At 61.5% G+C, this 27,607-nt stretch overlaps 1 protein-coding gene across 1 annotated transcript; it reads left to right on the top strand.

Moving 5' to 3' along the window:
• The first annotated feature begins 3,988 nt into the window (after nucleotides 1-3,988).
• On the top strand, nucleotides 3,989-27,607 carry Runx3 (RUNX family transcription factor 3). Its single transcript, XM_026391727.2, has 5 exons — nucleotides 3,989-4,273; nucleotides 6,138-6,294; nucleotides 13,317-13,421; nucleotides 22,815-22,973; nucleotides 26,878-27,607. The coding sequence occupies exons 1-5, from the start codon at nucleotides 3,989-3,991 to the stop codon at nucleotides 27,399-27,401; spliced, it is 1,230 nt and encodes a 409-aa protein (XP_026247512.2). The 3' UTR covers nucleotides 27,402-27,607.

Here is a 27,607-nt window from a genome sequence, read left to right as displayed (position 1 = left end):
GACGGGGGCAACATCCCTTTTCATTCAACTGGGCCAGACACGTGGTCAGACCCAGCAAGCCTGGCTGCCCCCGACCACCAGAGGGTGCAGGACCGGGCCAGGGCCACCCGGCCCATCGACAGTGGAATCAGCAGTTCCAAACAGGGTTCTCTCCCCTCCGAGTCCTGCCCTTTCAGACAAATCCAAACTGTGTCTGGAAAGCACAGCTGTCCTCTCCCGAGATTCTGGATCCTTTCAGACAATCGGAGGGGCAGTCTCTCCAAAAAGGCACCCAGGAGGGATGACCCCAGAGCTGATTCCACGGCGCAGGAGTCAAGCTTCAACTTAGACACATTACTATTCTCATTAGTATTTCTCACAAGTTTTAAATTTACTTACATATATATATACACCAGGGTAGGGTACACAATGTGTTCATACATATATACACACAGATGTTAGACAATACATTTTATGCTCCTGTATAATATCCAAATCTATGTGAATACACGTGTCTGAACTGGGCTGCACAGGAGTCCCGGTTGACTCGGTCACATTTTCTCTCACAGTAAACGATAATGGCATTTGAGATACACTGAAACACAAAGTCCCTCTCCTCCCAGAGGGAATCTCTACTCCCCCACACTGTGAGCTGGAGCTGTTAGAATTACCTCCACTAACAGAGTCTGAGGCTCAGGGAGGGACAGGGCACTAGGCAGGAGACAGGTTCCACCTTGGTCCCTCCCCAGGGGGACGACTGGAGAAATGCCTTTTGGGAAGAGTGTTCTGCCCTCTCTTCACTGGCTCCTGGGATATTTGGGATGGACCTGGTCCCTCCTGGGGAAGGGGGGGGGAGGGTGGTGGCACTCTGGAACCAGATGGTCCTTCCCTCCCCAGGCAGCCTGGGAAACCCAGCTCTGTGAGTCCTGGCCAGCTTTGAATGTGAGATCTGGACATTTCTTAGATGGGAGGTGTGAGTCCCACAGAGCAGAGGGAGGGGGCTTGCCAAAGGTCTCCTTCAGGGGCAACAGGCCCTGGCACTTCCTCACTCTGCATGGACCCTAGGGTGCTCTTAGGCAGGGGCCATTTGAGACCAAGTGGGTCGTTTGTCCATCTGTGGGGCAGAAGGGAGAGGAGATGACGTTCCATGCAGGATGGAGAGAGGGGTGCTGAGCACCCGGGGTTGGTGGAGAAAACTCCAGGAGGCGAGGAAGCAGCCTGGGTGTGGGAAATGGAGAACCAGCAGGCCTGTCTCTCCGTGGTCCCGCCCCGCTCCCAGAACGAAAGAGCCGTGCGTTTCTGGTGGGGGTTGGGGAGTTCTGCTGGTGGGAGGGTGCGGGACCTTCCTGGGGCTCCAGATGCGAAGGCAATAGCGTCAGTCCGTGGGAGGTGGGGAAGGCGCGGCCTTCCGTCTGACACTAAGCCACCGTTGGTCCAAGACGTGGTCGCACCGTTGGCGTGGAATCGGATGGGCAGTCTATCCAAAAAGGCAGCTCACAGGAGGAAGCCCGCAGCTGGCACACATGTGTGCAGAGGGCCAGGCCCGGCAACTCCGCGGCTGGCAGGGCGCAGGCGCCAACTAGCGGTGGCTCCAGCCACTACTCCTTCCCCTGGAGGCCCCCCGCGACCTCTGGCTGGGGACCCGAGTGCCAGCCACCCCAGTCAGTTGGTTCTGGCATCCACCAGCCGAGAGCCTTCCCGGGGGCTGGAGTTGTGCCGGGTCCTGGGCCGGGTGCTGGGACCCACAAGAGTCCCCTTTTCTGGAAACCCGTCTGTTAATTCTCCATAGAGGGAGAGGGAGAAATCAGGCGGAGGGACAAGTCAAGGGCATGGCTGCAAATAGAAACCACTCCACGAATGGAATTTACAAATCCTAGAAGCGGCAGGTCATGGTTCCACCGCCGCTCCGGGGAAGAACGGGCCTCAGACCCTGGGCCCTACCTGGCCACGCCCAGGTGGGTCTTTCTCCTGGAAGCTCCAGAGGTCCGACCAGCCAGGGTCTGGTACCGCATTTTCCTCGGTTCTGCGGCTCCTGCCAGCGCTTCCGAGGACACGTGCGCCTTGGCCCCGGCCACCGACAACTCCAAGGAGTCGTCTCTCTATAAAGGTCCAGTAAGAGACCACCCACTGTCCTTGCTTCGGAATGGGCCTGACAGGCTAGGATGAGGCCCAGAGAGCGGTGTACCGGCCAGCTCTCCAGGTGGTGGTGGTGGTTGGGCCACAGCCCATCCCCCTGGAGAGCACTGGCGGCTTGATTTCGTTTGGCGAGGATGAAATGGCCTGCGCTGGGCAAAGGTCAGGTCCAGGACAAGATCTTACCACCTCCGTCAGACTCTCTGATGCTTTGCTGCGGAGGCTGGGAATTTGTCGTTTTGCACCTGTCCAGCGCCAGAGGCAACGAATATCCAGCCCAGTCTCCAAAGCGCCGGGAGGCTCGGCACGCGTTCACCAGAGCCCAGGGAGCGCATCTCGGGTGATGATGCCGACTGAAAGGGGGCTTGATTTTTCCGATTCCCCTCCCCACTGTATCCCGTCTTAGGCCCCAAATCTTGGCCTAGGAAGCGGGAGAGGAAAGGTCTGTTAGCAGTGAAGCCCAGAGAGGTTGGGAGTGAGAGCAGAGACGCCCAGCCCAGAGGTAGGCAGGGCCAGAGCACCGCGGAGGTCCTCGCAGAGCGGCCCAGAGCGCATCCGCCCACGGGGACCACTTTCCATCTCAGGGAGAAAGAAAATCCCCTTCTCTGGAAGCGGGGCCCTGAGCTGTGCGTCCTCTCCGCAGTTTTCTTCTGGTCACGGACCTGCGTCCTTTTCCACGATGCAGGACGGTGGTGACTTGCGTGGAGGAAACAAATCCGGAAAGCATGCGTTTTGCAGGCCCCAGCACGTTTTTCAAAGAGCCACGGGTCGCTACAACGAAAGAAGAACGAGGCCTGCGCCATCCTGAAACTTGTTTTGAGGGGAAAGTAGAGAGAAACGGGGTGGTCAGCCTCGGTCGACTGAGGGCCGGTGGGGAACTCCCTTCCGTCTGTCTCGAGATTGGCATCGGGGCCACCGAGGCAGGGACCAGAGCCGCGCAGGGCACGTGGAACCCCGTGTGCAGTGGCGGCTTTTAGATCAAAATAGTTTGCGGGCCAGAGCTGGGCGTGTGGTCTCTTTGGGGCTACTTCCCGCGCGGTGTCACCAGTCTTGGGGTCTCTGGGCGCCCAGCTGAGGATTCAGGCGTCACCTGCCCAAAGCAGCTAGAGTAGGGGAAGCCCGGCCGCGACAGGCGGGGAGCAGGAGGAAGGGCTGCGGCCCCGCGTCAGGGAGATGCCACCTGGGGACCAGGGCCAGAGAGCCTTCCGAGCAGTCCGGACTGTCCAAACCGATTTCCACCACTGTCCCCGGCTGCTCACAACCCTCGGGGGCCTGGGCAACAGCCCGGGGGCCTTCGACCCCGGGCGTCCTCCTCGGGGCGGGGCCTTCGGCCCCTCCCCGCCGCGCAGCCTTCGCGGGCCCGTTCCTCCCCCGCGAGCGCCGCCGAGGTGCCCGCGATGGGGGCTCCGATTGGCTGCGCCACGCGTCGCTCGGGCGGGCCCCGCCCCGCGGGCCCCGGGGTACTAACCCCGCGCGGGCGGCCGGGGCGCCGCCACTTGATTCTCTAGGTTTTGCGCTGGGCTGCGGCCGCCGATCGGTGGGGCGGCCGCGCGGGCTGCGGGGCAGGAGGCGGCGGCGGCGGCACAGCCCGCGCGTGCCCCGCCGTGGCCCAGGCGGCCCGGACGCTGCGAGGGTCGGCCGCACGCGGGCCGCGCGCCCGGGATGCGGGACTAGCGTGCGGCGGCGCGCGGCCGTCGGTCGGGGCTGCGAGGCCTCGCTGCGGGCCGGCCCGGTGGGGCGGCCACGGGCGCCGTCCTCTGTGCCCTGAGGCCGCGGCCGCGCCGCTTCTGCTTTCCCGCTTCGCGCGGCAGCGGCGGCCGAGGAGGCGCCCGCGCCGCCGCCGCCGCCGCCGCCCCGCGCCCTGACGGCCGCGGTTATGCGTATTCCCGTAGACCCGAGCACCAGCCGCCGCTTCACACCTCCCTCCACGGCCTTCCCCTGCGGCGGCGGCGGCGGCGGCAAGATGGGCGAGAACAGCGGCGCGCTGAGCGCGCAGGCGGCCGTGGGGCCCGGCGGGCGCGCCCGGCCCGAAGTGCGCTCGATGGTGGACGTGCTGGCGGACCACGCGGGAGAGCTCGTGCGCACCGACAGCCCCAACTTCCTCTGCTCCGTCCTGCCCTCTCACTGGCGCTGCAACAAGACGCTGCCGGTCGCCTTCAAGGTGAGTGCGGGGCCTGGGGCGGGATCCCACGGCCGTGGGGCTCCGCGCGTCCCAGCTGCCAGGAGTGGGGAAGGGATGTGGCCCAGACTCTGCGGCCGCGGTCTGGGCAGCTGCTGCCCGGCTGTGCGCTGGGCACGGGGACTTCGGCGTTCCCCTGGGGTTGCGCCCTGAGCCGGTGACTTCTAGGGGCTGGCTCCCCTCCACCTGGGCTTCGTGGAGCCCTACGCAGAGACGTTGAGGCGGAAACGGCCGAATGGGGCTTCGTTCTCCTGAATCGGGGTCCCTCGGATACAGTCCTTTGGGCTGCCGGGAAGAGGACCCCGTACCGGCGAGGGCACCGGAGGTGGAGCGAGGAGGGTGAAGAGGGCCTAGCCTCTGCCGCCAGCACCCCGCCTTGTGCGCCGCTACCGAAACACTTCCTGCTCACACCCTCAACCTCTGGGCTTCTGAAATTTTACACCCGGCGACCCTGGGTCTGGGAGTGGGGCACTGCACCCTAAAGGATTGTCCCCGGGATCTTTGCATCCCCAGTGACAGGCTGGGAGTGGGGTGCTGGCTCCCACCCCTGGTAGCCCCTAGTCATTTGGAGAGTCTTTTCCTCTATGCTAGAGAGTAGGAGACTGTTTCATTTTCATTTTTTTTTAAGGGGGCAGCGAGATGAAACGAAAAACGCCTTGGTTTTCCCCTAAACCTCTCACAGCTGCCGTGAGAAAGGGCAGGGCAGGAAGGGCCGGCGGCTAGGGAGGTGGTGGTGCCCGAGGTGGCTGGAAACAGCAGCTGCTGGCAGCTGAGGCCGTCCCTACTCCCATTAAGACGACTCCGAATTGGGGGGGAAAAAAGGATGAGTGGCTCTTTGAGGTCTCCCGGGTGACATCTTAAAATACCAGCGGGGAAAATCTCCCGGGGAGGAGGGGGAGGAGGCCCGTGTGACTGTAATCGTCAGATCGGAGGTTTTACTGTCACTTGGAGCTTAAAAGGAATCTTTGAAATTAAAAGAAGACAGGATGTTGACAGGAAATCTGGCCTTTTTAATCAGACCCCAAACATTTTCTCCTTGAAATTTTTACCATCTGGATCCCGGAGTCCCTGCACGCGGCAGCCACGTTTAAATGGCTGTGACTCTGTTTGGAGTCTGATTCCTTTTTAAAAGGCATCTGCCTCTCGGTGCTCCTTTGGGGTGGGGGCTGGGGGGGCTGGTGCACTGGAGGACATCTCCAACCGTCTTGCAATTCCCAGCAGGTGCATCTTCCTGCTCTCAGAAGCCCTCTCTTGCTTTAAAGGGGCTTTCTGGGTGACCTCTCTCAAAGCGGCAGTTTGTTTTGTATTTTGTATTTTCTTTTCCTAACGAACCCAGGCTCTGCAGAAGCCAGTCCATCGGGCCTGGGCCACATTTCAGGACCAAATTGCATGCCCCAAACGGCTCTTGCGTGCACGGAGTGCAAGGAGCACTTCTGTTATTATTGTTGATATTCTTTTTACTTAGAGACTTGGTTGCTAGGCGCATACTGATTCCTCTTTTTGCTCGAGCCGAGGACAACAGGGGAACTACAACCCACCTCGGTAACCAAAGGCATCCGCAGCTCGTGCTTGGGTTTCATGGAATTGGAAGGATGATTTCTTGGGACACGGGTTAGCCAGTTGACTTAGGACTTAGGTGTGGGAGGTGGCAGACTTTACGTCCTTGATTTTGTCCTAGTTGAGGGAAGGTCTTCATTAGCTTTAAGTCCCTTCCCTCTCTGTATTTGAGAAATCCGCAGTGCGCCGGCCGCCGGGGACCTTGGGGAGCTGCTGGCGGCCGGCCCCTCCTCTCATCCCTTGCCTCCCTCTGCCTTTCTAAGCTGTCCCTCCTGCCTGGTGTCCTCAGGTGGTGGCACTGGGAGATGTGCCGGACGGAACCGTGGTGACCGTGATGGCCGGCAACGACGAGAACTACTCTGCTGAGCTGCGCAATGCCTCGGCGGTCATGAAGAACCAGGTGGCCAGGTTCAACGACCTTCGCTTTGTGGGCCGCAGTGGACGAGGTGAGGGGAAGGCTCTCACCAGGGACGGCAGGGGTGGGGCTCGGAGGCCGAGAGAGAGGCCGTGGGGTGGGGGCCCCGGAGCCGCAGGAGCAGGTCTCCAGGCCTTGCTGTCTGAAGCTGCCGTCGTCCTGGCTTAGGGCGTTACAGACCCCTTTGAGGGGGTAAGGAAAGTAACGGTCTCTCGACAGAAAAAGACCCCGCTTTCTCCCAGATTCCGAGGTTTGCTAGCTCCTGAAGCCTCCCAGGCCTCCCCTCTCCCCATTAAGCACCACGGGTTTCAGGGAAGAAGCTGGGGGGGGGGGAGATTGTGGATTTAGGGGCTCCCAAAGGGAGCTCTGGGCCTTTTGGCTGGGGGCTTGGAGGACATACCCTTGATGTCTCAGCCACTGTGCCCCTCCCTGGGGCAGGAGCTCTCCGGCTGTCTCCCCAGCAGCTCTTTGAGCCCTCAGGTGTTTTAAACAGAAGAGAAAAAAGGAGGTTAGGATGCATAACTTTGGAGAGCACCGCTTGAGGTCCCTGCCACCCTGTGGTCTCATCTCCAGGGGCAGTGGAGGACACCGCAGTGGCTGCCGCCTGGGGCTGTTGAGGGGAGATTGCAGGGACCTGAAACCCATCATCACTTAACTCCAGGGTGGAGAAGCCTTAGAAACCCTGCCCTGGCGAACGGAGGCTTGCTGGCCCGCTGCTGGCCCTTTAAGATCCTCCTGCCCAGGGAGCGGGCTGAGCTGCAGCCCCTCCAGCTCAGGCGCGAGCCGGTTCCGGGTCCCGACTCCCGGGCTGCAGCCGAGGCTGGAGCCGAATTGTACTTTTCATCACCAATCAGCGAGGCCTTCTCAAGGTCCTAGTTCCCTGGGAGCCGCCAGCCCTTCCCGTGCGGGCATCTGGGCACCATTTTGTCCTCTCCAGCCGCTCAATGTATACACACAGACGTCAAGCATATTTTGACTTTTCAGCATTAATTAAAACCAGGGCATTATTTGCATGTAATAACTGTTTACTTGTTACTTTTTATGAAACTGAAATAGTTTACATTCTTTCAGACATTTCCTGTTCCTGTTGGCTCCTTCCCCGCGCACAGATTTCTTTCAAACGTTGCCCTTAACTGGTTGCAGGTTGACGGATGGAAAATGTTTGCTTTTATGAATTAAGCTTTCATTGCTGCTCCTAATTAGTCTCCAAGCCCCTTTTGTCATCCCCAATCCCTCAAACCCTTTGCAACTTAATCCCAGCCTGGGCCTTGAGTGAAGAGTCCCCGTGGCAGGTTGGTGGCGGGGCCAGGATGGCCCAGGTGTGTGTTGGGGGTGGTTTGGGGCCACTGTGGCTGCCTCCCTAGGGAGCAGGAAGAAGGGAGGTCGTCTCGGGAGCCCAGCAGGGCATCAGGGACTTGCTGCCTCCCTCTCCCTCCTTCCCTGGTCCGCATTCTGGGAGGTGAGATGTGGAAGGAAGAGAGGTGATGAGTCTCTGATTTACTGAGACCTCATCCGGCCTCTCTGCACACTGAAAATATTTTCTCAGTGGCTCCCGTGCCCACAGACCTGTGCCTGCCACCCGAGGCTTACAGGGAAGGAGAGAGGTTTCCAGATTACCGTTGACCTGCGTGCTCTAGGAGTGGGCAAGGCTGGGGCTGGTACTGTGGCTCTGGAAGGTGCTGGAAGCCATTTATAAACCATTCTCACGTCCAGTCTCTGAGGAGTCTCTGCGGCTGAGCAGGGGTGGGGAGCCCCTGCAGGAGTTCGGCACCTGTGGTTCAGCCCTCGGGGGCTCCTGGTCTTTTAAGAGTCTGGGCTTGAACCTGCCAGCCCCAGATTGAGTCCCAGCCATGTTAGTGACTTTCTGGAGGACGTGAGCAAGTGGCTTCACCTCTCTGTGCTGCGGTTTCCTCGTCTGTAAAATGGGTCTGAAAATGGTAGCCGCTTCATTAAGGGAGTCGATGTAAGTGTGTCCGTGGGCTCCCACGGAGACCTGGATACATGTTAGAGATTTTGTTACTTCAAATGCTTGGGACTGGAGGAAGCCTTTGAGGTCCCTTTGAGCGGTGACAGTCACTGATTCTCTGATTACAGTGTGGTTTGGGCGGGGGTGGGGGAAACCCAGAAGGTGTGAGTGTTCAGTGGGAGAGGTGGAGGTGTTGAGGGAGGGCTCAGGGTCCCGGGGCTCAGGCTGCAGCCACACCCCGGCTGTGCCCGTCCTGCTGACTGGGAAATTCCCACCAGAGGACCAACTGTGATTGACAGGGAGTCTGAGCCACTTGAGTCAGGACAGGTTGGGGTTCAGGACCCAGGACCCCTCCCTGACCCTTTTGACTTTAGCCAGGACTAAGAATTCAGGTGGAAGTTTCTGCTTCACTCCTCCATTTTAAAAATCCCTGGATTCTGTCTGAACTCCCTGGAGAATAGCTTCCAAAAAGACACCCCACAGAGCTCTGACCTCCGGCTGCAAGTGTGGACCCCCCCCCCCCAAGGACTGGAAAGAAAACCAGGCCCAGCTGCCTCCCGCAGCAGGTAGGGCCGGGCTTCCCGCCCGCCAGGCGCAGGCCCCTTTCCTAGGGTGGCCTGTGGTAGTATGCCCTTCTCCTGCTTGACACCGCAGACACCACGGTCTACCTACTTACGGTTGCAAAATCCAAATCGTACCTTAGCTACGGTGCAGGAAAAACAGGAAAGTAACTTACAATAAAATATTGACTTGACTGTGTAAGTGTCAAGGCCAGACTCCAGTTGTCTAGGGTGGAGAAGGCCCTTGGCCCCATGGTGGCCACAGAAACAGAGCGGTCAGGGTTAAGGACTCCATGTGTGAACACAGCCTCACTGTCCATGCCCCGATTTTCTAAAGATGTGAACACTCTTGGCAAAGTTTGGGACAATTTTTTTTTTCTTTTATGCAATGCCAAGTCACCAACCTGGGTTCCACACATGTTAGGCAAGCACCCTGCCGCTTAAAAAGGAAAAAAAAAAAGAAACTATCTTCCCTTCTAGAAAAGTCCATAGATATTGAAAGTGCAATAACTATTTTTCTTATTCTATGAAAACTGAGTTGGGTTCAGGGCTCAGGGAATTTTAGCAAGTTTTTTCCTCCTAGAAAAAAAAAATGGCTTCTTCCTGTCTGGCGCAGTGCTGGGCTTTTACGGCTGCCCCCACCCCACCTCCAAGGGTCCGTTCAGTCGTGCTTCCTGGACAATGCACCACCCCAGATCCCCAGATTGTCCTCTAGGAAGTGACCACTGGCCTCAGCACAAACGAGTCGCATGAGCCCCTGAACTGCCACTAACTGGCTGCCGGGGACAGCAGTGTGTGGAGAGAGTGGCCAGGTGTGTGGGTGCAGCCCGGGAGCCACTAACCAGGGAAGGGATGAGGATGTCTTGGCCAATGCTGAGAAGACCCAGAGGTCCCCTGAGAGCTGGGCAGGGCCAGGGAGAGACAAGGGCCCTTGGGGATGGCTTTCTCCTTCCCCTGGTTCCCAAGGTCCCTGCTCTCCCCTCCACTCCTGCTCCCAGACCCCAGACCCTGGGTCCTCCTGACACTCATTCCTCTCTGTGGATACCTGGCGGGGTGGTGACAGGTCTGGAAGCTGGGGGGAAGCTGCAGAGGCATGCAGTGATCTCTGGTGGCATGTGGTTTGCTACTCCATGGGGCAGGGGCTCCACAGAAGTGGGTCTTTACTACCTGTGTAGAGGGGCAGCTTCTAGCACATTCTAACCTTTCTGGGTTCTGCTCGACCTCGTCAACTCCCTGCCCCTCCCCCTGTGAGGCCCAGTTTTCTTATCCAGTCATTTCTGTGCTGACTGCAGTTAACACATGTTTATTGAGCACCTACTACGTGCCCGATGCTAGCGGCTGGGGACACAGCAGTGAACAAGGCATAAATTCTTGTCCCCAGGAGCTTACAGTTTAGTACAGGGAGACAAAGAAAAACAAATAAGCAGATGGATTATTAAAGCCAATGGGCTTCCCCGGGGAATTTCACACAGGTGCAGGGAATGGAGGGGGCTGGGGGAGGCTGCAGTGACCAGGCCAGCAGCTTCTGGTGTAAAATAAGCAATAGATGGCAGGGCCACCCGCTGTGCCCAAACAGCAAGGTGCTGAAGAAGTTGTGATAAGCGTGTGCTCTGTTCAACATGTCAAAGGACGAGAGCTGAGAGCTAGCACCGGGTCTGATGACCACGGTGATTTTGAAGTTGTGATGAGCACGAAAGTATTTAGAGAAATCTGCACGGGCTGTAACATGAGACGGGAGTGTCTGCTGTCTGTTGGTGACAAGGTCGCAGGTACAGCCTGCAGCTCTGCGGTTTGTTGCTGACGCTCTTACTTGAGAGATGCTAGGTTTCAGTTAGAGGTTGGGGACAATACCATTCCTGTCCCAGTTCACAAGCCTACTCAGTGGTAAGAAGGTCCCCCGAGGAGGCCAAAATTAAAGATGCCTATTTTATTGTTATGTATTTATTTCGTGGCGCTGGGGATGGAACCCAGGGCCTTGTGCGTGCTGGGCAGGCGCTCTGCCACCGAGCCGCACCCCGGCCCTAGAAGAGCCTACATCCGAGAAGGTGACAAGGGAAGCCCTCACTGAGAAGGTGACTTTTCAGTCCAGACCTGAAGGAGCACTTTAGTAAACCGTCGAGCAGCAGAGGATGGGGACCCGTGGGTCCTCAGTGTCCGGTCAGGCCATCAGCAAGGACCCATGCAATCCAGGTGGTGCGGGAAACGACTGGAGAGTCTGAGACCCCCCAAGCACGCCTGGCTCTTGTGGGGAAGGGGTCCAGGGTGGAGATGGCCTCACAGCGAGGGGCAGAAGTGTCCAGGAGTCACCTACCCTGCATTTCCCTAGATGGTCAGTACTTGCTCTTTGCAGAAATCTTGCCAAGTGCCCCTGTGGCCCGAGAGTGGGGGTCCAGGGTTGTTCTGCCTCAGGGACCCGGGGGGCACTGCCTTAGTATTTCTATCCCCTCAGCCCCCGGCTCCACGGCCCCATCCAGGAGGCCCCTAGTTCCCGGTGGACCCCCAGCTTGGCCACTCTTTGGCTTTGAATTCTCCCTTGCATCTGAAGCCATCGGGGTCGTGGGCCCGGCTCCTGCCACCTGCCTGGTTTGACTCTGTTCAGGCTGCTCCTGGGCTGGGAAGGGAGGGGACATTCACAAGTTCACTCAGCCAGCCAGACCAGCCGCCCCAGGAGCACGAGGACTAGCTCACCCTGCTTCGTCCCCCACCTGGGGGCAGGCTACTGAAACCTGCCTGCTGGCCCCTGAAACCTGCCTGCTGGCCCCTGAAACCTGCCTGCTGGCCCCTGAAACCTGTCTGCTGGCCTCCAGAGCTGTGGGCAGGACACAGAGGGAACCCATGGCTCCCACTGCAGGCCAGCTGGGGGGCAGGGTGCGCTCGGCCCTCGGTCCCCGCCCTCGGGGACTTCCCAGGCCCTTGACTGAGCTCCAGAGACGGGTAGGCACACAGAAGAGGCGAGGTGAGGTCTGACTTGGGGACCAGGAAGCTCCCTCCATCTTGAGTTGCATGGCGCTTCGGAGCTTAGCAGAGGCCAGGGTAGAAGAAAGACTCCTACAAGAACTGGCGGCCCTGGAGGAAGCCCCTCACCCCAGACCCCCACAGCCAGCCACCCCAGACCCGTCCAGGAAGTCACTCCAGAAAGCACAGGCCGTGCCCTCTGCTGGGAACCCGGCGAAGTCACCGGCGGGCGCAGAGCTGGAAACCGAGGCCGGCGCGGTGTTGGCGAAATGAGGTCCACCGCCGGGGGGCTGAGGGCCACCGAGACCACACGGAAAATGTTCGACCTTGATGCACAGCGATGGTTCAGGGCACTCAAACCCGCTCAGGGGAGCAGAGGGGAGCCAGAGCGGCCTGTGGGATCCTGGACACCAGGCGCCTCAGTTTCATTCTCACTAATCGCGGAAGACAGAGAAGAGGGCTTGGAGATCTTCCATCTTGATAGACAGGGTCGCTGCCCGGACGGCCCTCGGGTGACGGGGTGCCGCAGAGTCATCTCGCGCAGAGACCAGCGCCCGCAAGCACGTCTGTCCCCGGCCGGCCCAGGCGCTGCCATCGCTCGCCACTTCTTGGAATCTATTCTAAGGAAATAACTGAGATGCAGACAGAGATTTCTCTACACAGAAGGTCGTTTTCGTTTTATTTTAAATGGTAAAAAAAAAAAAAAAAAGGTATTATTCAGTATTATTTTAAAGGTATTTTTTTTCCCCCTCTCAGGAATTTTGAATGGAGACTTTGGAGCCAAATGTGTGTCTAAAAATAGAACAGGGCTCTGGAAATAACAGTTGTGTCTACAGAATGAAATGTCTGCAGCTCCCAGGTCTGTCCTTCCCCAGCTGGGGCTGCGCCCGCCAGCGAGCAATGGGCAGCGCGCGCATACCTGAGGGTCAGGGGACAGAGAGGAGGAGCCCGGAGTGTTCCGCAGCCACTAAGGAAGGAAGCCTGGGAAGAAGTTTTAATGACACGAGAAAGTGCTTCTGATGAGATGTCAAATTAAGAGGGGAAAAAAACGCTGGGGATGAAAACATATTTGGGTCCCACTGCCACCATGTGAATACGCAGAGTCACGCAGAGAGGCCTGGCGGAGAAGAGGGTGACGGTGGTGACCTCTAGGTAGTGGAGCGACCGGGAGGGTCTGCTACTGTTTTTTTTTTTTTTTATGATTTCTTTGTGCTCAGAATTTTCCACAAAGGTCACAGCTTTCAGAAAACACGTTGAGTGTGAGCGTGAGCGTGTCTCCTTGCCCCCCCCACTCCAAAATCATGTGGGTCCCTGAAATCGCACAGAAAGGCCAGGATACAGGAAGGAGCCAGGGTGACGATGGGGGACGTGACGGCTCGTGCCAGTCCCCTAGGGACCGGGAAGGCCAAACCCAGCAGCTTGACTTCCATCCAGAGCCTCATCTTCTGCCCGGGCGGGACTCAAGGGGAGAGACCTGCCCCTGCCCGAGAGTCGGGGGCTTCCGGGGCGGGATCTGCGTGGGAGTCCAGGGTACTGAGTTCAGGTGCCAACCTCCTTCCTCTGTCCCCCCAGGAAAGAGCTTCACCCTGACCATCACTGTGTTCACCAACCCCACCCAAGTGGCCACCTACCACCGAGCCATCAAGGTCACCGTGGATGGACCCCGGGAGCCCAGACGTAAGTGTCACTGAGCCCCAGGCCCGGGAGCAAGGGCCAGTGGGGGAAGGGCAGCAGCAGGGTCAGACAGATGTCCCTGGACCCCTGGGGCACAGGTGGGGCCAGGGTCCCCGGCTCTACACATGCCCCCCACACGTGGATCTGCCGGCAAGTTCCCTGTGGGCACAGCGCCAGGCTGTGGGAGGCCGCGGAGGAGATGGGAGGCTGGGGCTGGACGCCGAACCAGCTGGGTGACCCCTTTGCCCAGGGGTGGACAGCAGGGGGACAAGGAATGGAAAATTAGAGCGGAGGAGGCTTCAGATACGACGTGGGAGCCGGGGTGGTCTGGGGTACAGGTTGGCCAGGTTCTCCCGCACTCCAGCTTCCTCTGCCCGTGGCTGAGGGCAGGTAATCCACAGGCAGGGGTCAGGCAGGCAGCAAAGCCAGGGCCCCTTTCAAACTGCCTCTTGAAATCTCAGCATCTGACTCTCAAGTCTCAGAGCCCAGGCACTGTCCCGGGACCCACCCACCAGAGGAGACCAATGCAGATTTGTTCTGCAGATATGTCCTGAGCATCTGCTGTGTCCAGGGGTCTCAGTCCCCCAGAGTTTATGGTTGACTCCTTCTGCCTGCTGAAGGGCCTGGAGTCGCGGGTCGCTGGGGAAGCCGGTGGGAGGCCAGGGTCTGTGTTTGCTGAGTGAGTGAATGAACTAGCCCTCCTCTGAGTGAGCCCCGTTCCGAGCTCTGCTCCACGGCCCCTCCCTGGCACACTCAACCTGGGGTGTGGAGAGCTGGCCTGTCCCTCGCCTTCTTGTCAGCATGGTCGTCTGCAGTTTAGCAAAGCCCTTCCTGCTTCTTATTGCATGGGATCTCATGACAGCTGAGCTGAAGGGTCAGCTCACTCCAGGAAGAGCAGATGCAGCCCCGAGGAGGTGGGGTGCCAGATCGGGGCTCGTGCCAGGCCTCAGGCTTCCAGGGCAGCTCCCATGGCTGGCTGAGCTGGCTGGGGCAGGAGGGTAAGCTCGGCACCTCTCCCCAGTGCCCAGGAGCTTGGAAGGAGAGTTGCGTGCCAGGGCGGGTCAGTGAGATAAGTCGGCCTGGCCCTGGAGTCGGGGACCTCGCTCCCCTGCATCTGGGTCCTGAGTCTGGTCAGCAGCGGCCACTTGGGTCAGGCTCAGAGCAGGGCCAGGCCACCCTGGGATGCCTCATGGGTCACCCCCTACAGCCACCCTGAGGCTCCTGCACATGGTCATCAGCTCCCAGCGGCTCTGGCAGAATTCCCGCCTGCTGGGATCCAACATGGACAGGTCCATGCTCTTGGCCTTGGGCTTCGTGACCCGCCGCCAGTCACGTGTCCTTTTTGGCTTGATTTTGTCTCCTGTGAACTGGGTCCGTGAGCCCAGCAGTCTCAGGGTAGTGGTCACTGGGAAGCCCATTTGGTCTTCCATGGTGCAGAGAGCAGAGTCCAAGCCAGCCTGCCTGGTTAGTCAAGCCCTGGGCCAGTTACCTCCGGGCCTCAGTTTTCTTGTCTGAAAAATGGGTTCACACAGGCAGCTACCTCATTGTGCTCTTGTGGGAAGACAGTGCTCTCACAGGGGGTTGACAGGTATTCCGTTGCTTTAGCCAGGGCTTCCATCTGCTGTGCATCCTAAGGCAAGTCACTGATCTCTCTGGGCCTCCACCCGTGAAGTAGGACGATCCCTCCCGCCCCCCGTGGGCAACATGTGAACAACAAATGGCTCTGTCAGAATCCTCATGAGTCACCAGGTCCCTGGCCTTCTGTTCTTCCCGGTGCCCACCCCCACTGACCCCCTCCTCCACCGTCACTGGATGGTGAGCCTCCCCAGGAGCCATAGGGCGGCTGCCAGGAACCAGGCCCTGCTCAGAGGGGCCACAGTAGCCTCCACTGGAGGTGGCCACAGTCCTGCTGAAGTCCCCAGGGGCAGGATCAGATGGACAGGAGCCACTGCTGGATTCTGTGCGTGTGCATGCGTGTGTGTGTGTGTGTGTGTGTGTGCATGTGTGTGTGCGCACACAGCACTTAGGGCCACTCCTAAAAGAAGGAAGCATCCCGTTCTGGGGTCTTGGTTTGGTAGAAACCCCCCTGGGGGGACCTGGCATCCCTCAGATCCCCGTGCAGCCCGCCCCATCCCGCCCACTCTCCTCTACTGAGGGTCCTGGATGAGCTAAAGGCATGGCCCTGTCCCAGGGAGCCCCCAGTTGAGTCCCTGGCCTGCACTCCTGGGGTCTCCCCAGCCTGAGATGGCCCCTTCTGGGTGAGTGGCCCAGAGGAGAGGGCACTGAGTTCCAGGGAGACAAAGAGGAGAGAGAAGCAGGCCGAGAGGGCATCAGAGGCCAGGATTGCTGTGTGACCTGAGGCAGATGGTCTCCCTTTCTGGGCCAGAGCAAGGGCCAGATTGGCAGCGTTAATGCGACTTGTTCAAACAAGATCTTAGCAGAAGCTCATTTAGGAAATAGCAGGAAGTGGGAGGGGTGGGCTCTCCTGGTCCCCATCCTCGGGCCCGGCTTGCCCCTGGCCCTGGCCCTGGCCCAGCCTGGCCTTCAGTCCGGGACCCTGGACACACCTTCCCACTTCCCTGGCCTCCGTCTCCCCATCTAGAAGAGGAAAGAGGCCAGTTCCAAAGCTGCTGGCCACCGTGGCTCTGTGTGCTGGGCTCCATGGATGTCCTTCACCATGGTCGGGGGCTGGGCCCAGGGAGGCAGAGCCAGCTCCCTTGGTGCCCGGGGCTGGGCTGGGGCCGGGAGGTGTGGGCCACCTGACCCTCCACCCGGAGCGCTGCCTGTGCAGCCTGTGGTGTGGTGTTCTCCTGCTCTGGGGAGCTGGGAGGTTCCGCGAGCTTCCGGCGCTCGGCCCACAGGAAGTGCCAGCAGCCCTGGGGTTGTCACCAGCCTCCTGTGCCGGGGTCTCCTCTCTGGGCTCTGCTCTGCAGCCCTGAGCCCCTGTGAGGCCTGGGCCTTTGTGGGGTGGCGGGCGGGAGCGGGGCTGGTCCTGGGGGCCGGGGAGCAGGAGCCTGCCGTCCCTGAGGCCGGGCTGTGGGTTCTGTGGCCGGGTCGTTCCCCTCGGGTGCCCTGCAGAGCGTGCCCGACCTGCAGCCAGGTGGCCGGCTGGGTCTGAGGCTGGCTCGGTGGCTTCCTGCCTGTGTGGCCTTGGTTTCTGAGGTTCCCGGGGCTGGTGTCCCTCCGAGTCGCTGGGGCTGGTGAGAACACAGGTTGCTGAGCTGGGTCCGGGGCAGGCGGGTGGCAGCTGTGGGCCGGGACCCCAGTTTGGGAACCGCAGTTCAGAAGGGCTGTCTCTAGAAGGGAGGGACCCGAGTTCTAGTCCTCCCAGAAGCTGCGGGTCGAGGTCTCAGGGTCTCCACCAGGACCCTCCTCTTCCCCAAGTCGTACCTGGAATGAGTCCAACAGATGCTTCCCTGGGCACCCACACCAGACCACCCATGCCACGTCAGGTGCCATTCCATGTGTTGGGGACACTGCTGGGAACCCAGGCTGATGGCTTCCCACCTCCTGGGACTTGTGCTCCAGAGGGGAGAGGTGGAAAACAGTTTTGCTGTCACCATGGCACCTAATTTTTTCCCCTCTTCCTCCCCCGCTCTGGGCACCCTGGCCTCCTGCCTGGCACACTCCTGCCTCAGGGACTTTGCACTGTTGCTGCTCCCTAGATACCCCCAGAGTGACGCCCAGCTCCCACCTCCCCACCCTGAAGGCTCTGCTCAACCTTCTCAGCAACTGCCCCATCTTAATGCCACACACCCAGCCGTCCTCACCTGCCGGGTCCTGCCCAGCCTTAATTCTACCGCGGACACTCATCACCCTCCACTGTGCCCTCCAGCTCACTGATCTGTGTCATTTATTTTCCATGCCACCCTGGGTGATGCCCACTGTGGAGGAGGGGCGCTTTTCTCTGTCCTGCTGGGCACTGGCTGAGACCCCCGGGTGCAGACAGGAGCACTTCAGGTGCTCAGTAAATATTTGGTGAATAAATGAACCCAAACTTGTAAATACTTCATTTAATTTCAGGTAACGAGAGACCCCTCGAGGAAAAGCAAAGCCGGGGCCAGCTGCCCAGCGTGGGCCGGGCAGAGGGGCGGGCAGGGTCCTCGGGAGGGCCGTGTGGCTGGTGGGGGGGGCTCAGCAGGGGCAGGAGCAGTGACTGAGCCTGCAGCCAGGCCTTGGCGAAGGCTCAAGTGGCCACAGCCTCATCCTGGACGCTGGGTGTGGGGACTGGGGGAGGGAGGCCTGGGCTGGGAGAGGCCAGTGCCCCCGGGACCCCAGGAACCAAGGCCACCAAAGCCCAGGAGCTGGGGCAGGCCCAGGGGAGCCAGGGCGCCGGCCCCGCAGGAGGGAAGGGGTTAACCTCAGACCTCCCGGGTTCCCCTAATCAAGCCCAGGCCACTGGAAGCCCCATGGCGGCCCTGGGAGGGCGCCACCGCCTCCCTGCCCGCTGGCCCCCCGCCAGCCCGTTTCCCTGCCCAGCCGCCGCCGCTTTCATCTGCTCACAGGGGGCCGATTCACGGCAGACCACCCCGGGCAGCGCCGCTCCACTCCGCGGCCGAGAGGGTCCGGTGTAAATCTCCTGACAGGCCGCAGCCCCGCCGCAGACAGTGGCCGCTGTGTCTGGGTCCCAGCGACGAGGCTGCGAGTGGCCTCGGGTGGGCACAGGCCTGGCGACTGCGGCTCCCTCCGTCTTCAGCAGACGACACTGTCCCCGGGACCCCGGGGCCCTGCTCAGCCCTGTTTCCCCTGCTTCCTGCGCCCTCCCACCTGGCTGAGCCTGGGGAAGCCAAGCCCCCTGCTCCAGCCCAGCGCCGTGGAACGCGCTGTGGTTCCAGGTTGAATGTCACTGTGTGGCCTTAACCTTGTCCTCCACTTTCCTGTCCTTAAGAGGGGGTGACGGTGACCACCTCTCAAGGGCTGTGGCTGCGGAGGTATCGTGTGTGACGCCGCAGTGGACACTGCCTGACTTGTCCTAAGACCAGTGGGCTGTGTGCCTCCCTGGCAGGAGTGTGTGCCGGGCTGCACGGAGGCAGGGGGCTGGCCTTGATGGACACCCGGTAGGGAGTGGGACCCCGTGCTGGCCTGACTCGTGGTGATGAGCGGTGTCCTGGGGACAGGGTCAGGAGACCCCATGTGACCCTTGGTGACTCACCCAGCCTGCAGGGCCCCAGTGTTCTTCCCTACCCAGACCTGTGACCTTGGCCACCCCACTGTCCAGCTGTATCCTAGCAGAGCTGCTGGCTTGGAGAAGGTGCCCTTGTCAGAACTGGGGCCACAGAGGCCTCTCTTGAAGCCAGTGCCTGGCTCACTGTCCCCTGCTGGACCCATCATCCTCCTCGGGGCTCCGTTTGCGTGATCCCACTTCACTGATGAGGCAGCCAAGGCCCAGAGCGGGAGGTGCCTTGCCCAGGACGACGAGCAGGTTGCCATGGGCCCTTGGGAGGCCCCTGGGCACTACTCCAGGCCATGTTGGGGAAGCCCAGCTACTGGCCGCTGATGGCAGCCCACCCGGGCCCCTTGGGCGGGGGCTTCTCCCCAGCGTCTCTGTCTTCCCCAGGAATTCGACCTCTAAACAGCTCTGCACCCAGGCTCCTCCTCTGTCGTCTGAAGACAGTGAGCCCCAGTTGCCAGGCCTTTGCCCACCGGAGGCCACTCGGCAGCCCCTGTGCGCTGCTCCCCCAAAGCCGGGGTCCGACTGTGGATGTCGGAACTGAGGCCTAGAGTGGGGGGACTTGGAGGGCTGGAGCAGGGTGTGACTGTGGACCTGCCCCTCCATCCCGGGCCTCAGAGCAGGGCAGAGTCCTGGTGGGTCCCCTGAGAGACCCCAGCGTGCCCTGCCCAGGCCCGTCCTCCTGCAACTGCAGAAGCAGCCCGTGCCCTGGCCTGGGCTGGGGCCGACCCCCTGGTCAAGCCCCAGGCTCCAGGGAGACCCGGTGGGCAGGTGGCTCTGTGTGACCCTGAGCACAGGACTGGCCGTCAGGGACGGGTGGCAGAGCTGCTCGTAGGACCTCGCAGCACGAGGCGGGCAGTGCTGGGCTGCTCACCCTCTGTGGGGACAGGCACTCAGGGGACAGCGGCCGCAGTTGGTGGGGTTCCCACTCCTCCAGCTCCCACACCAGGGCCGTCGCGGGCTCCGTGGCAGGAGGAAGGGCGCTTCCTGGAGGAAGGGCTCTTGGGTCTGGCCCCAACGGTCAAGAGGGCCTTGCTGTTCTGAGCTGAGGCTCTGGAGTGTGGGGTGGAGAACGTTCTAGAAGCTGGCCACAGCAGCAGCAGGAGAGGGCCTGGGAGGCAGCCCCGCCCTCTTCCCGGGTGCCTGTGGGCAGCTGACCAGGGGCTGCTTCTTGCAGACCTGAGTCGGGGTAGCCAGAGGGGGCTCGGCGAGCGGCTGCGCAGGGGGACTGAGGCACCAGCGCGGGCCCGGCTCCCACCGTGGGAACCGCGATGAAAGAAGCCCTTTCTGCCACCCCGTCCTCTCCTCGGGCTCAGGCACTTCCGTTCCCTTGTCTCCCAGTGCGGGGCCCCAGCCCCATGGCTCCCAGACTCTCTGGCGCCCTGGCCACGTGAGGCCGCCTCGCTGCCCCCTGCCCCTCCCCGGCAGTGCCACCCAGCACCGGGAAGCAGGTCCCGCAGGCTGTGGAAGGTCCTCCCCCAGGAAGTCCGTCCTCTGCGAAGGCAGGACTGCCACAGAGCAACCCCACTGTGGGGCCAGGTCACCGGCTCCCAGCTGGGACCAGCCACTGGGTACTGGTCCTGCCTCCTCGCCCTGCATTCCAGACACGGGCAGCACCTGGCCTGGGCCTGTTGTCTCCATCCTACCTACCCCTCGGTACACCAGCAGGGGCCGAAGGGGGGACACGTGTGAGGGCAGGGACCCAGGGGAGTGGACGGTGGCCAAGCCTTGAGGCCAGCACCTCGGCCCGGAAGGGCGGCACGGTGAGGACCCTGCAGCTTGGGGTGGGCATGCGACTTGAGCAGGCGGCAGGCAGCAGGGCCGGGCCTCAAACCCGGGCTGCTGTGAACCCTGCCCTCCTTCCGCCAGCCACAGGGTACCTGTAAGCACTCTCTGTACAAGGTGTGACTCAGAAAATGGGGACTTTATTCCCCAGTGACAACAGTGACAGGGCCTGAGGTTTTGCAGCAGCTTTGGTGTAGCCTCATTGGCTCACTTCAGGCTTGTGGTTGACTGAGACACCCAGATCCTTCGCACCCAGCTGCTGTCAGGTCAGTTTGCGGTCTCCACATCCATCCAGCTGCCTTCCTGCCTGTTGAGATTACTCTAAATTCATTTGTCCCCCTCCTCATCCGTGCCTCCCTGCCGTGTCCAGTGGCTTCTTCTTGGAGCCATGGCATCTTCTTGGAGCCCTGTCAGGGCTTGGCTGACAGTGGCCATCAGCCAGGTGCCTCCCGCGGCCCCCTCCCCACCCGCCCCACTCCCCACCCATCCCTCTCACCCCGCTGCCGTGACTCACCCAGCACCCTGCCCAGGCATCTGAGTTCGCAGCCCCAGCCCTGCTTTCCCCTTCCTTGTGCAGAGGGGACAGCTGGGGAGAGGGTCTGGCCAGAAGCCAGATGGTCCTATTCCTGCCACCAGGTGTCCCTTCTGGAAAGGGGCCTTGTCACAGGACACAGGGTTCCCTGGGTCTCGGTGGCCTGCTGACTCGCAGATGCCCATTGGAACTTGTGGCAGGTCGTGGAGGGAGCTCAGAGCACTGTATCCCCATCTTAAACACCAGCAGTGAGGCCTCTCCTGGGCTCCCGGCTCTGCCCTTAGTTCCCGGCAGTGGTGGGTGGTTGTGTCCCACTCCCAGCCCTGGCAAGGACAGCAGGGGACTGTCAGACCCCCCCACTTCTCTCCTCTGTCAACCTGAAAACTTCCGCGTCACTCCAGGACTCGGGCAAACTTCTTCTGTCTTTCCCCTTCTCCCCACTTTTATTTTATTTTATTTCAAATATTTTTTTAGTTGTAGATGGACACGATACCTTTAGTTTATTTTTTTTATTGTGGTGCCGAGGATGGAACCCAGTGCCTCACACATGCCAGACCACTGCACTACCACTGAGCCACCACCCCAGCCCGCCTTCTCCCCACTTTTTTTAAAGGGGCCCAGGTCCGACAGATCCCACCAACTTCTTGCTCTGTGACCTCTGGCAAGCCTGTGTGCCTCTCTGATCCACAGTGCTCTGATCTGTAAGAGAGGGCCTGGTCACCTTCATCAGGGAGGTGACGGGCACCTCCGGCAGATGTGACACAGAGCGAGGGACAGCCATCGGCACAGCAGTCCTCACACACTAATTGAGGCTAAAGTCCTAGGGAGTCGGGCATTTCAGCCCCATTTCACAGGTAAGGAAACTGAGCTTGTCCTCCCAGACATGCCACTCAAAAAGGAAGGGACAATATGATATATCCAGGGTGACACCATTCTAGAAAATTCCATGAGAGTCTTCCTGTATTCCATGCACATAAAACAGAAGCAAAGACTGGGTCGAGAGCCTTCTACAGTGGAGGCTTCTGGAGGGGTCCTGGGATGGGTCAAAACGCCTCATCTGCAGTGTTTTGACTTTTGGAAACTTGATTTGTGGCTTGCGAAATGTGACCTGAGTGACTGAAAAAGTGTGTGTGTGACGGGGAAGGTCCCCGCAGGCTTGATATCATTCAAAAAGAGCTCTTTTGGCCTTCAGCAGGCTGCAAGAGGGCAGGGGCATGGCCACCTTGACCCTGCCAGCTCCCTGGGCCCCGGGAGGTGAGGCTGGGGTTCTTCCTTGTGGCCCAGAACAGAGGGAAGCGCCTGCAGTTGTCTCCAAGTGTGACGCCCCAGGCCAGGTGTGCTGGTCCCCTGACCCCAGCTTCCGGGAGCTCAGCCCAGCCCCTCCCTCAGGTGCGCCAGCCCTGCCCGGTGTCCTGGTGGCTTTGCGTTCTGCCAGAGGCTGAAGGGACGAGGGGGTCCCTGTGCCTTGGGGCTGGAGCAGGGCCTCTTGTTCTGTCGGAGGTGGGCACTGCTGACCTCTCTCCCTGCTGCCCTTGGGAATGGAGGCCTCCCATGCCTGGTGCCTCCGTGTCCCCCTCTGCCTCACAGTAGGTGGGGAGCATTAGGCCACAGACTTTGATGTGAACCCTGAGTTTGGATCTGGGGTTCACAGCTTCACTGACCCCGTCCAAGAACGCCTCCCCGGTTTGTGCAGTGAGCGGCAAGCTCCTGGCAGCCCCGGTGGCCTGGAACCACCATGCTCTGTTCAGAGCGTCTTCTGAAAACCTCAGAGGAGGCTGGTGGTGACCTCAGGGTTCTCCCTGCAGACCTGAGGTTAGAACTCAGGAAGAACTTCCCAGGAGAGCGAGGCATTTCTGGGTTGCCTGGGACTCCAGGGAGCCAGTGGCTGATGGCTTCTGATGCTCCCCAGGGCACCGGCAGAAGATAGAAGACCAGACCAAGGCATTCCCTGACCGCTTCGGGGACCTGGAGCGGCTGCGCATGCGGGTGACGCCGAGCACACCCAGCCCCCGAGGCTCACTCACCACCACAACCCACTTCGGCAGCCAAGGCCAGACCCCCATCCAAGGTAGGAACCGGGGCGTGGCCCGCCTGCCCAGCCGGGCCCTTCTGAGAAGCTCTGGCTGCTCTCGGTTCATGGAGGAGGCGCTGGGCAGATCGCTCCTGCGGGTGCTCCCCCGGGGCCCCCTCCCCCACCCAGCACCCACCTCCTGACTTGGCAAACCACGTCCCCGGGATCAGCGTGAGCGGACACAGCCCAGGATATGGGGTTAATTCCAGAGGACCAGTGAAAACTGGGGTGATGTGTCCCCTCTGTGCCCCAGGACTCTCCCCTGGCCTCAGCCTCCCATCTGAAAGTCAGGTGAGGGGGCTCCCAGGGCTGGGGGGTGTTCAGGCCACAGGACTCAACTGCACTCAGACTGTGACGAGTTGACAGCCCCCCCGAGAGACACGTGGCACTGTCTGGGAAAGGCCTCCCCGCTGCCCAGAGACTCCCCCAAACAGGGGCACTGAGGACTGGGGCTCTGTCCCCATTGCCCAGTTGGGGACAGCAGGCAGGTAGCAGCCGGACTGCAGGTAGGTCTTCCAGAGTGTGTAGGTGCCCGCAGGCAGTGGACAGGGCCTGTTCTGGCCTCCAGGACTCAGCCAGCGTGTCGGCTGGGGGCTGCTGTCAGCTGGGGGCTGCTGTCGGCTGGGTGCTTTTGCCGCCTGGCAGTGGCCAGGCAGGGGCAGGACTCCGGCTGGAGGGCAGGGTGCGGGGGCGGGCTGCCACAGCACTCTGGCCTTCTCTCCCAGTTAGCAGAGCTGCATGAGGCCCATTTGGCAGTGAATTGAGGCTGAGGAGGTTAAGAGTCACCCAGGTCACACGGCCCATGAGTGACCAGGTCGAGTCAGTGTGCTTCAGGAGGCCTCGAGAAGGGGGCTGCAGCAGGACTGCAGACTGGCTCCCACCTGTCTCCCCCTCCTCCTCCTCCAGCTGACCAGAGGCCTGGCCCAGCCCTTGCTCTGTGCTCCAGGCCTGACGCAGCAGCTGGGGGCTGGATGCGGCCCCTCTAGCCTGGGCTCAGTCCCCTCCACCCAGCTTTCAGCCCGAGCCCTGGGGAGCACAGGAGCGGGTCTGGCCCCCCGATGGGCTGCTAGGGACCCGCACACCCTGCTCGCATCCCCCTGAGCCAGCGCCTTCAACGTGACAGCAGCCCCAACCCAGCTGACCTCCCCTGCCTCGGGCAGAGCCTGGCCTAACGTGTTGGGGACCGTGTTGGGGACCGAATCTGCCCTGCCACAGCCGGAGGGGCATTGTCTGGGAATCGGTGCCCATGGGTCCCTAAGCAGACCTGCCCATCCTCCACGCAGCCCCAAGGGGTCTGGCCTGCCCCGCCGCAGGCCCAGCCCCTGCCTCTCCTCAGGTCGGGGGAGAGGAGGTCAGCAGATTGTGCAGGGCAAGTGGCTGACCCGTCCTTCTCCTCCTGCCACATCCTGAAATAGGGCCTGACCCCTCATGAGCCACCCACAACACAGGGCCGTAAAGTCCCCCTCTTCAGGTTTGTCCCCTTTGGGGTAGAGAAAGAGCCCTTGACCAGGACCAGCAGAGGGGCAGGACCGGTGCAGTCAGGTGGGCCTGGCTACGAGCTTGGCTCTGCCTGTCACTGGCTCTGTGTTCTTAAGCAAGTCACCAAACCTCTCTGAGCCTCAGTTTTCTCATCTATAAAGTGGAAAGAAGGATGCTGGAAGCCCAGGCATGAGGACTGTCCCTCATGGCCCTCCCTTGGGGTGGGACCAGCCTTTACCTTCAGGCACCCTGGATGCCCTCAGGACACCCACCACTTCCCTGGTGCCTGTTACTAGCTCTGACCCCCTGGCCTTGGTCACGGGGAGCAGTGCTGAGCCCGGCCCCCCAGCCACAGCCACCCACAATGGGGGCTTCTCACCACTCAAAGGGCCCATTCAGCCTCCACGCAGCAGCTGGGGCAATTTGGAGAAAAAAATAAACATTTCCTCCCACTGTTGGAATTGGCTGTTGGACAGTGGCCGCCAGCTCGGGTTTCCCGGGGCGGTAAGGCTGGGGGTGGCACAGGAGACTCAAGGAAGCTGCTGGGGGGGTCCAAGGCGTGCCCAGGGCAGGTACCCCCCACCCCTCGAGGAGGGAGGCAGGGCGGATAGTGGCAAGTCCAGGCAGGCCGAGCTTGTTGTCCCGTGCGTGCGGACTCTGATGCCACACTCCAGGCCCAGGCCATCCACTGCAGGACCTCGTGTTCCCAGAGCCCCAGACCTGCTGTCCCTTACTGGGTTCCATTTGGGGTTCCTTTGCCCTGAGGATGGGAACCACCTCCACCCTGTTCAGCAAGGAGCTGCCCACCTCATGCTCTCTGGAGGGCCTGCTCCCCTGGGGTCCTAGATGCAAGCTGCCACCAGGCACCTCTGTCCTCCCAGGCTCCAAGGCAGAGTGACCAGCCAGTGACCACTGGGGAGGGTGTCAGACATTCCAGAAGGTTCCAGCTGCCCAGAGGCACTGCCGAGGGATGTGTACCCAGCTGCCTGAGCAGACCCCAAAGCCCCAGAAGGGACAAGTCTCACCTGAGGAAGCAGGAGGCCTGGGCGCTCTGTCCCCAGCCAGGCCTCAGTCCTGGTCAGCAGTGCCCACCAGCTCTGGCACCAGCCCCACTGGGACAGGGGACAGAGCTGGGTTTCCTAGGCCCTCTCTTCCTGGCTCTTTGCCGTGGTGGGAGAGACAGAGAGCCGGGCGCCAAATGGGCTTCGCTCCTGGACACTCCCAGGCTCCCCCACCCCCGCTGCTGCTGGAGTGCAGGAAGGGTCTGGGTCAGGCCCTTCTCTTCAGGGTCCTGCAAGGCCCATTCTCCTGGGGCCCAGCAAGAGATGTCAGAGCAATGGCAGCAGCGCAAAGCCCCACAGGAACTACCCTGTGCCCAGCTCTGTTCTAAGGGCTCTGTCAACTGAAACCTTACAAAAGGCTGTGGTCCCCAGGAAACGGGTACAGAAGGCTAAGTGACTCGTCCAGGGGCACACAGCTGGATGTCTGTCCAGTTCTGGAGGCCACATGGTTAGCCTCAGCTCTGCTGCCTGGATCATGAGAAGGCGTACGTTGGGGCTCCAACCCAAAATCCCTGGGGTTTTATGCTAGAACCAATGTACTGTGGGGTCCTCGTGCCTCGCCCTCTCTGGGCCTCCATTTTTCCACCAGTTGGGTTAGACTCCGTCCCAGAGTCCATTTGAATGTGAGGCTCCACAGCCTGTGACCACAAAAGTAGGGTAGAGGCTGGGACGCCCTTGTCTTCCAGCCCACTGAGGAGCCACACTCTCAGGGGAGCCAGCACAGGGCCAGGCTGGACACTGCCCAGTGGGGGCCTGGACCCCAAGGTCCCTCTAACTGGTCTTTCCTTTGCTGTCGAGGCAGGTGTGGATAGCTGCTGGTCATTGTGTGGCCACGGTCAGCTCCAGCCTGCAGGAGAGGGGCACAGAGCGGGCAGGTAGAACCCGTAGAGCTGCAGGGCGCCAGCTCCATCCCGGATGTGAGCTGAGGCCCGCAGCCTGGGCGCAGAGCCCAGTGTGCACCTGGGCACTCGCACTACCCCAGGCCGCAGGGGTCAGGGGCCTCCAGGCAGGTCCAGTTCCTTCTGTGTCTCTCTCTCTGTCTCAGTCACCCTATTCTCAGAGGCAGGGTCCCCTTCGGGCATCTCAACAGACCCCTAAAGGGGGTCACAGGCCCTTTTCATCCCCCGGCCTTGTCAGCCCTCGACAGGGAGCCTCCCAAGCCGAGCCAGGTCCTCAGTGGCCACCTGCTCAGGGAAGGCAAGGCCCCGTCCTCGGCTGCGGCCCAGGCACCTGCCCCCTGCGCTTCCCAGGGATCCCCAGGGCGGGGGTCCCCTAGGGAGCCCTGTGAGCCAGAGCCCGGGCCACACTCAGGAGGCCCCGCGTGGCCTGGCTGCGACTGACCCTCCTCTACTGTTCCCCAGGCACCTCGGAGCTGACCCCCTTCTCCGACCCGCGCCAGTTCGACCGCTCCTTCTCGGCGCTGCCGCCGCTCTCCGAGAGCCGCTTCCCGGACCCCCGGATGCACTACCCCGGGGCCATGTCGGCCGCCTTCCCCTACAGCGCCGCGCCCTCGGGCTCCAGCCTGGGCGGCCTCGGCGTGGCGGGCATGCCGGCCGCCAGCCGCTTCCACCACACCTACCTCCCGCCGCCCTACCCCGGGGCGCCGCAGAGCCAGAGCGGCCCCTTCCCGGCCAACGCGGCGCCCTACCACCTCTACTACGGCGCCTCCTCGGGCTCCTACCAGTTCTCCATGGTGGCGGGCGAGCGCTCGCCCACGCGCATGCTGGCCTCCTGCCCCAGCGGCGCCGCGCCCGCCGGCAACCTCATGAACCCCAGCCTGGGCGGCCAGGGCGACGGCGTGGAGGCCGACGGCAGCCACAGCAACTCGCCCACCGCCCTCAGCACGCCGGGCCGCATGGACGAGGCCGTGTGGCGGCCCTACTGAGCGCCGCGCCGGGGGACCGGACCTCGCTGGCCCGCGGCCCCGCGCGCCTGTCCAGCCACGGCTTTGTACAGAGGGGGCGCGGACCCCCGGACACTGCCCCAGCCCAGGCCCAGCCGACTCGTCCTCCTGCGTCTCCCGGGACCACCGCCCGGCTCCAGCCGTGCCCAGGGCTAGCTCCTGGGCCGCAGGCCATCTCCGATCCAGAG

Source organism: Urocitellus parryii, chromosome 11 (assembly GCF_045843805.1).
Source record: "Urocitellus parryii isolate mUroPar1 chromosome 11, mUroPar1.hap1, whole genome shotgun sequence".
Classification (NCBI taxonomy): Eukaryota; Metazoa; Chordata; class Mammalia; order Rodentia; family Sciuridae; genus Urocitellus; species Urocitellus parryii.
This window is presented reverse-complemented; position numbering and strand designations above follow the sequence as displayed.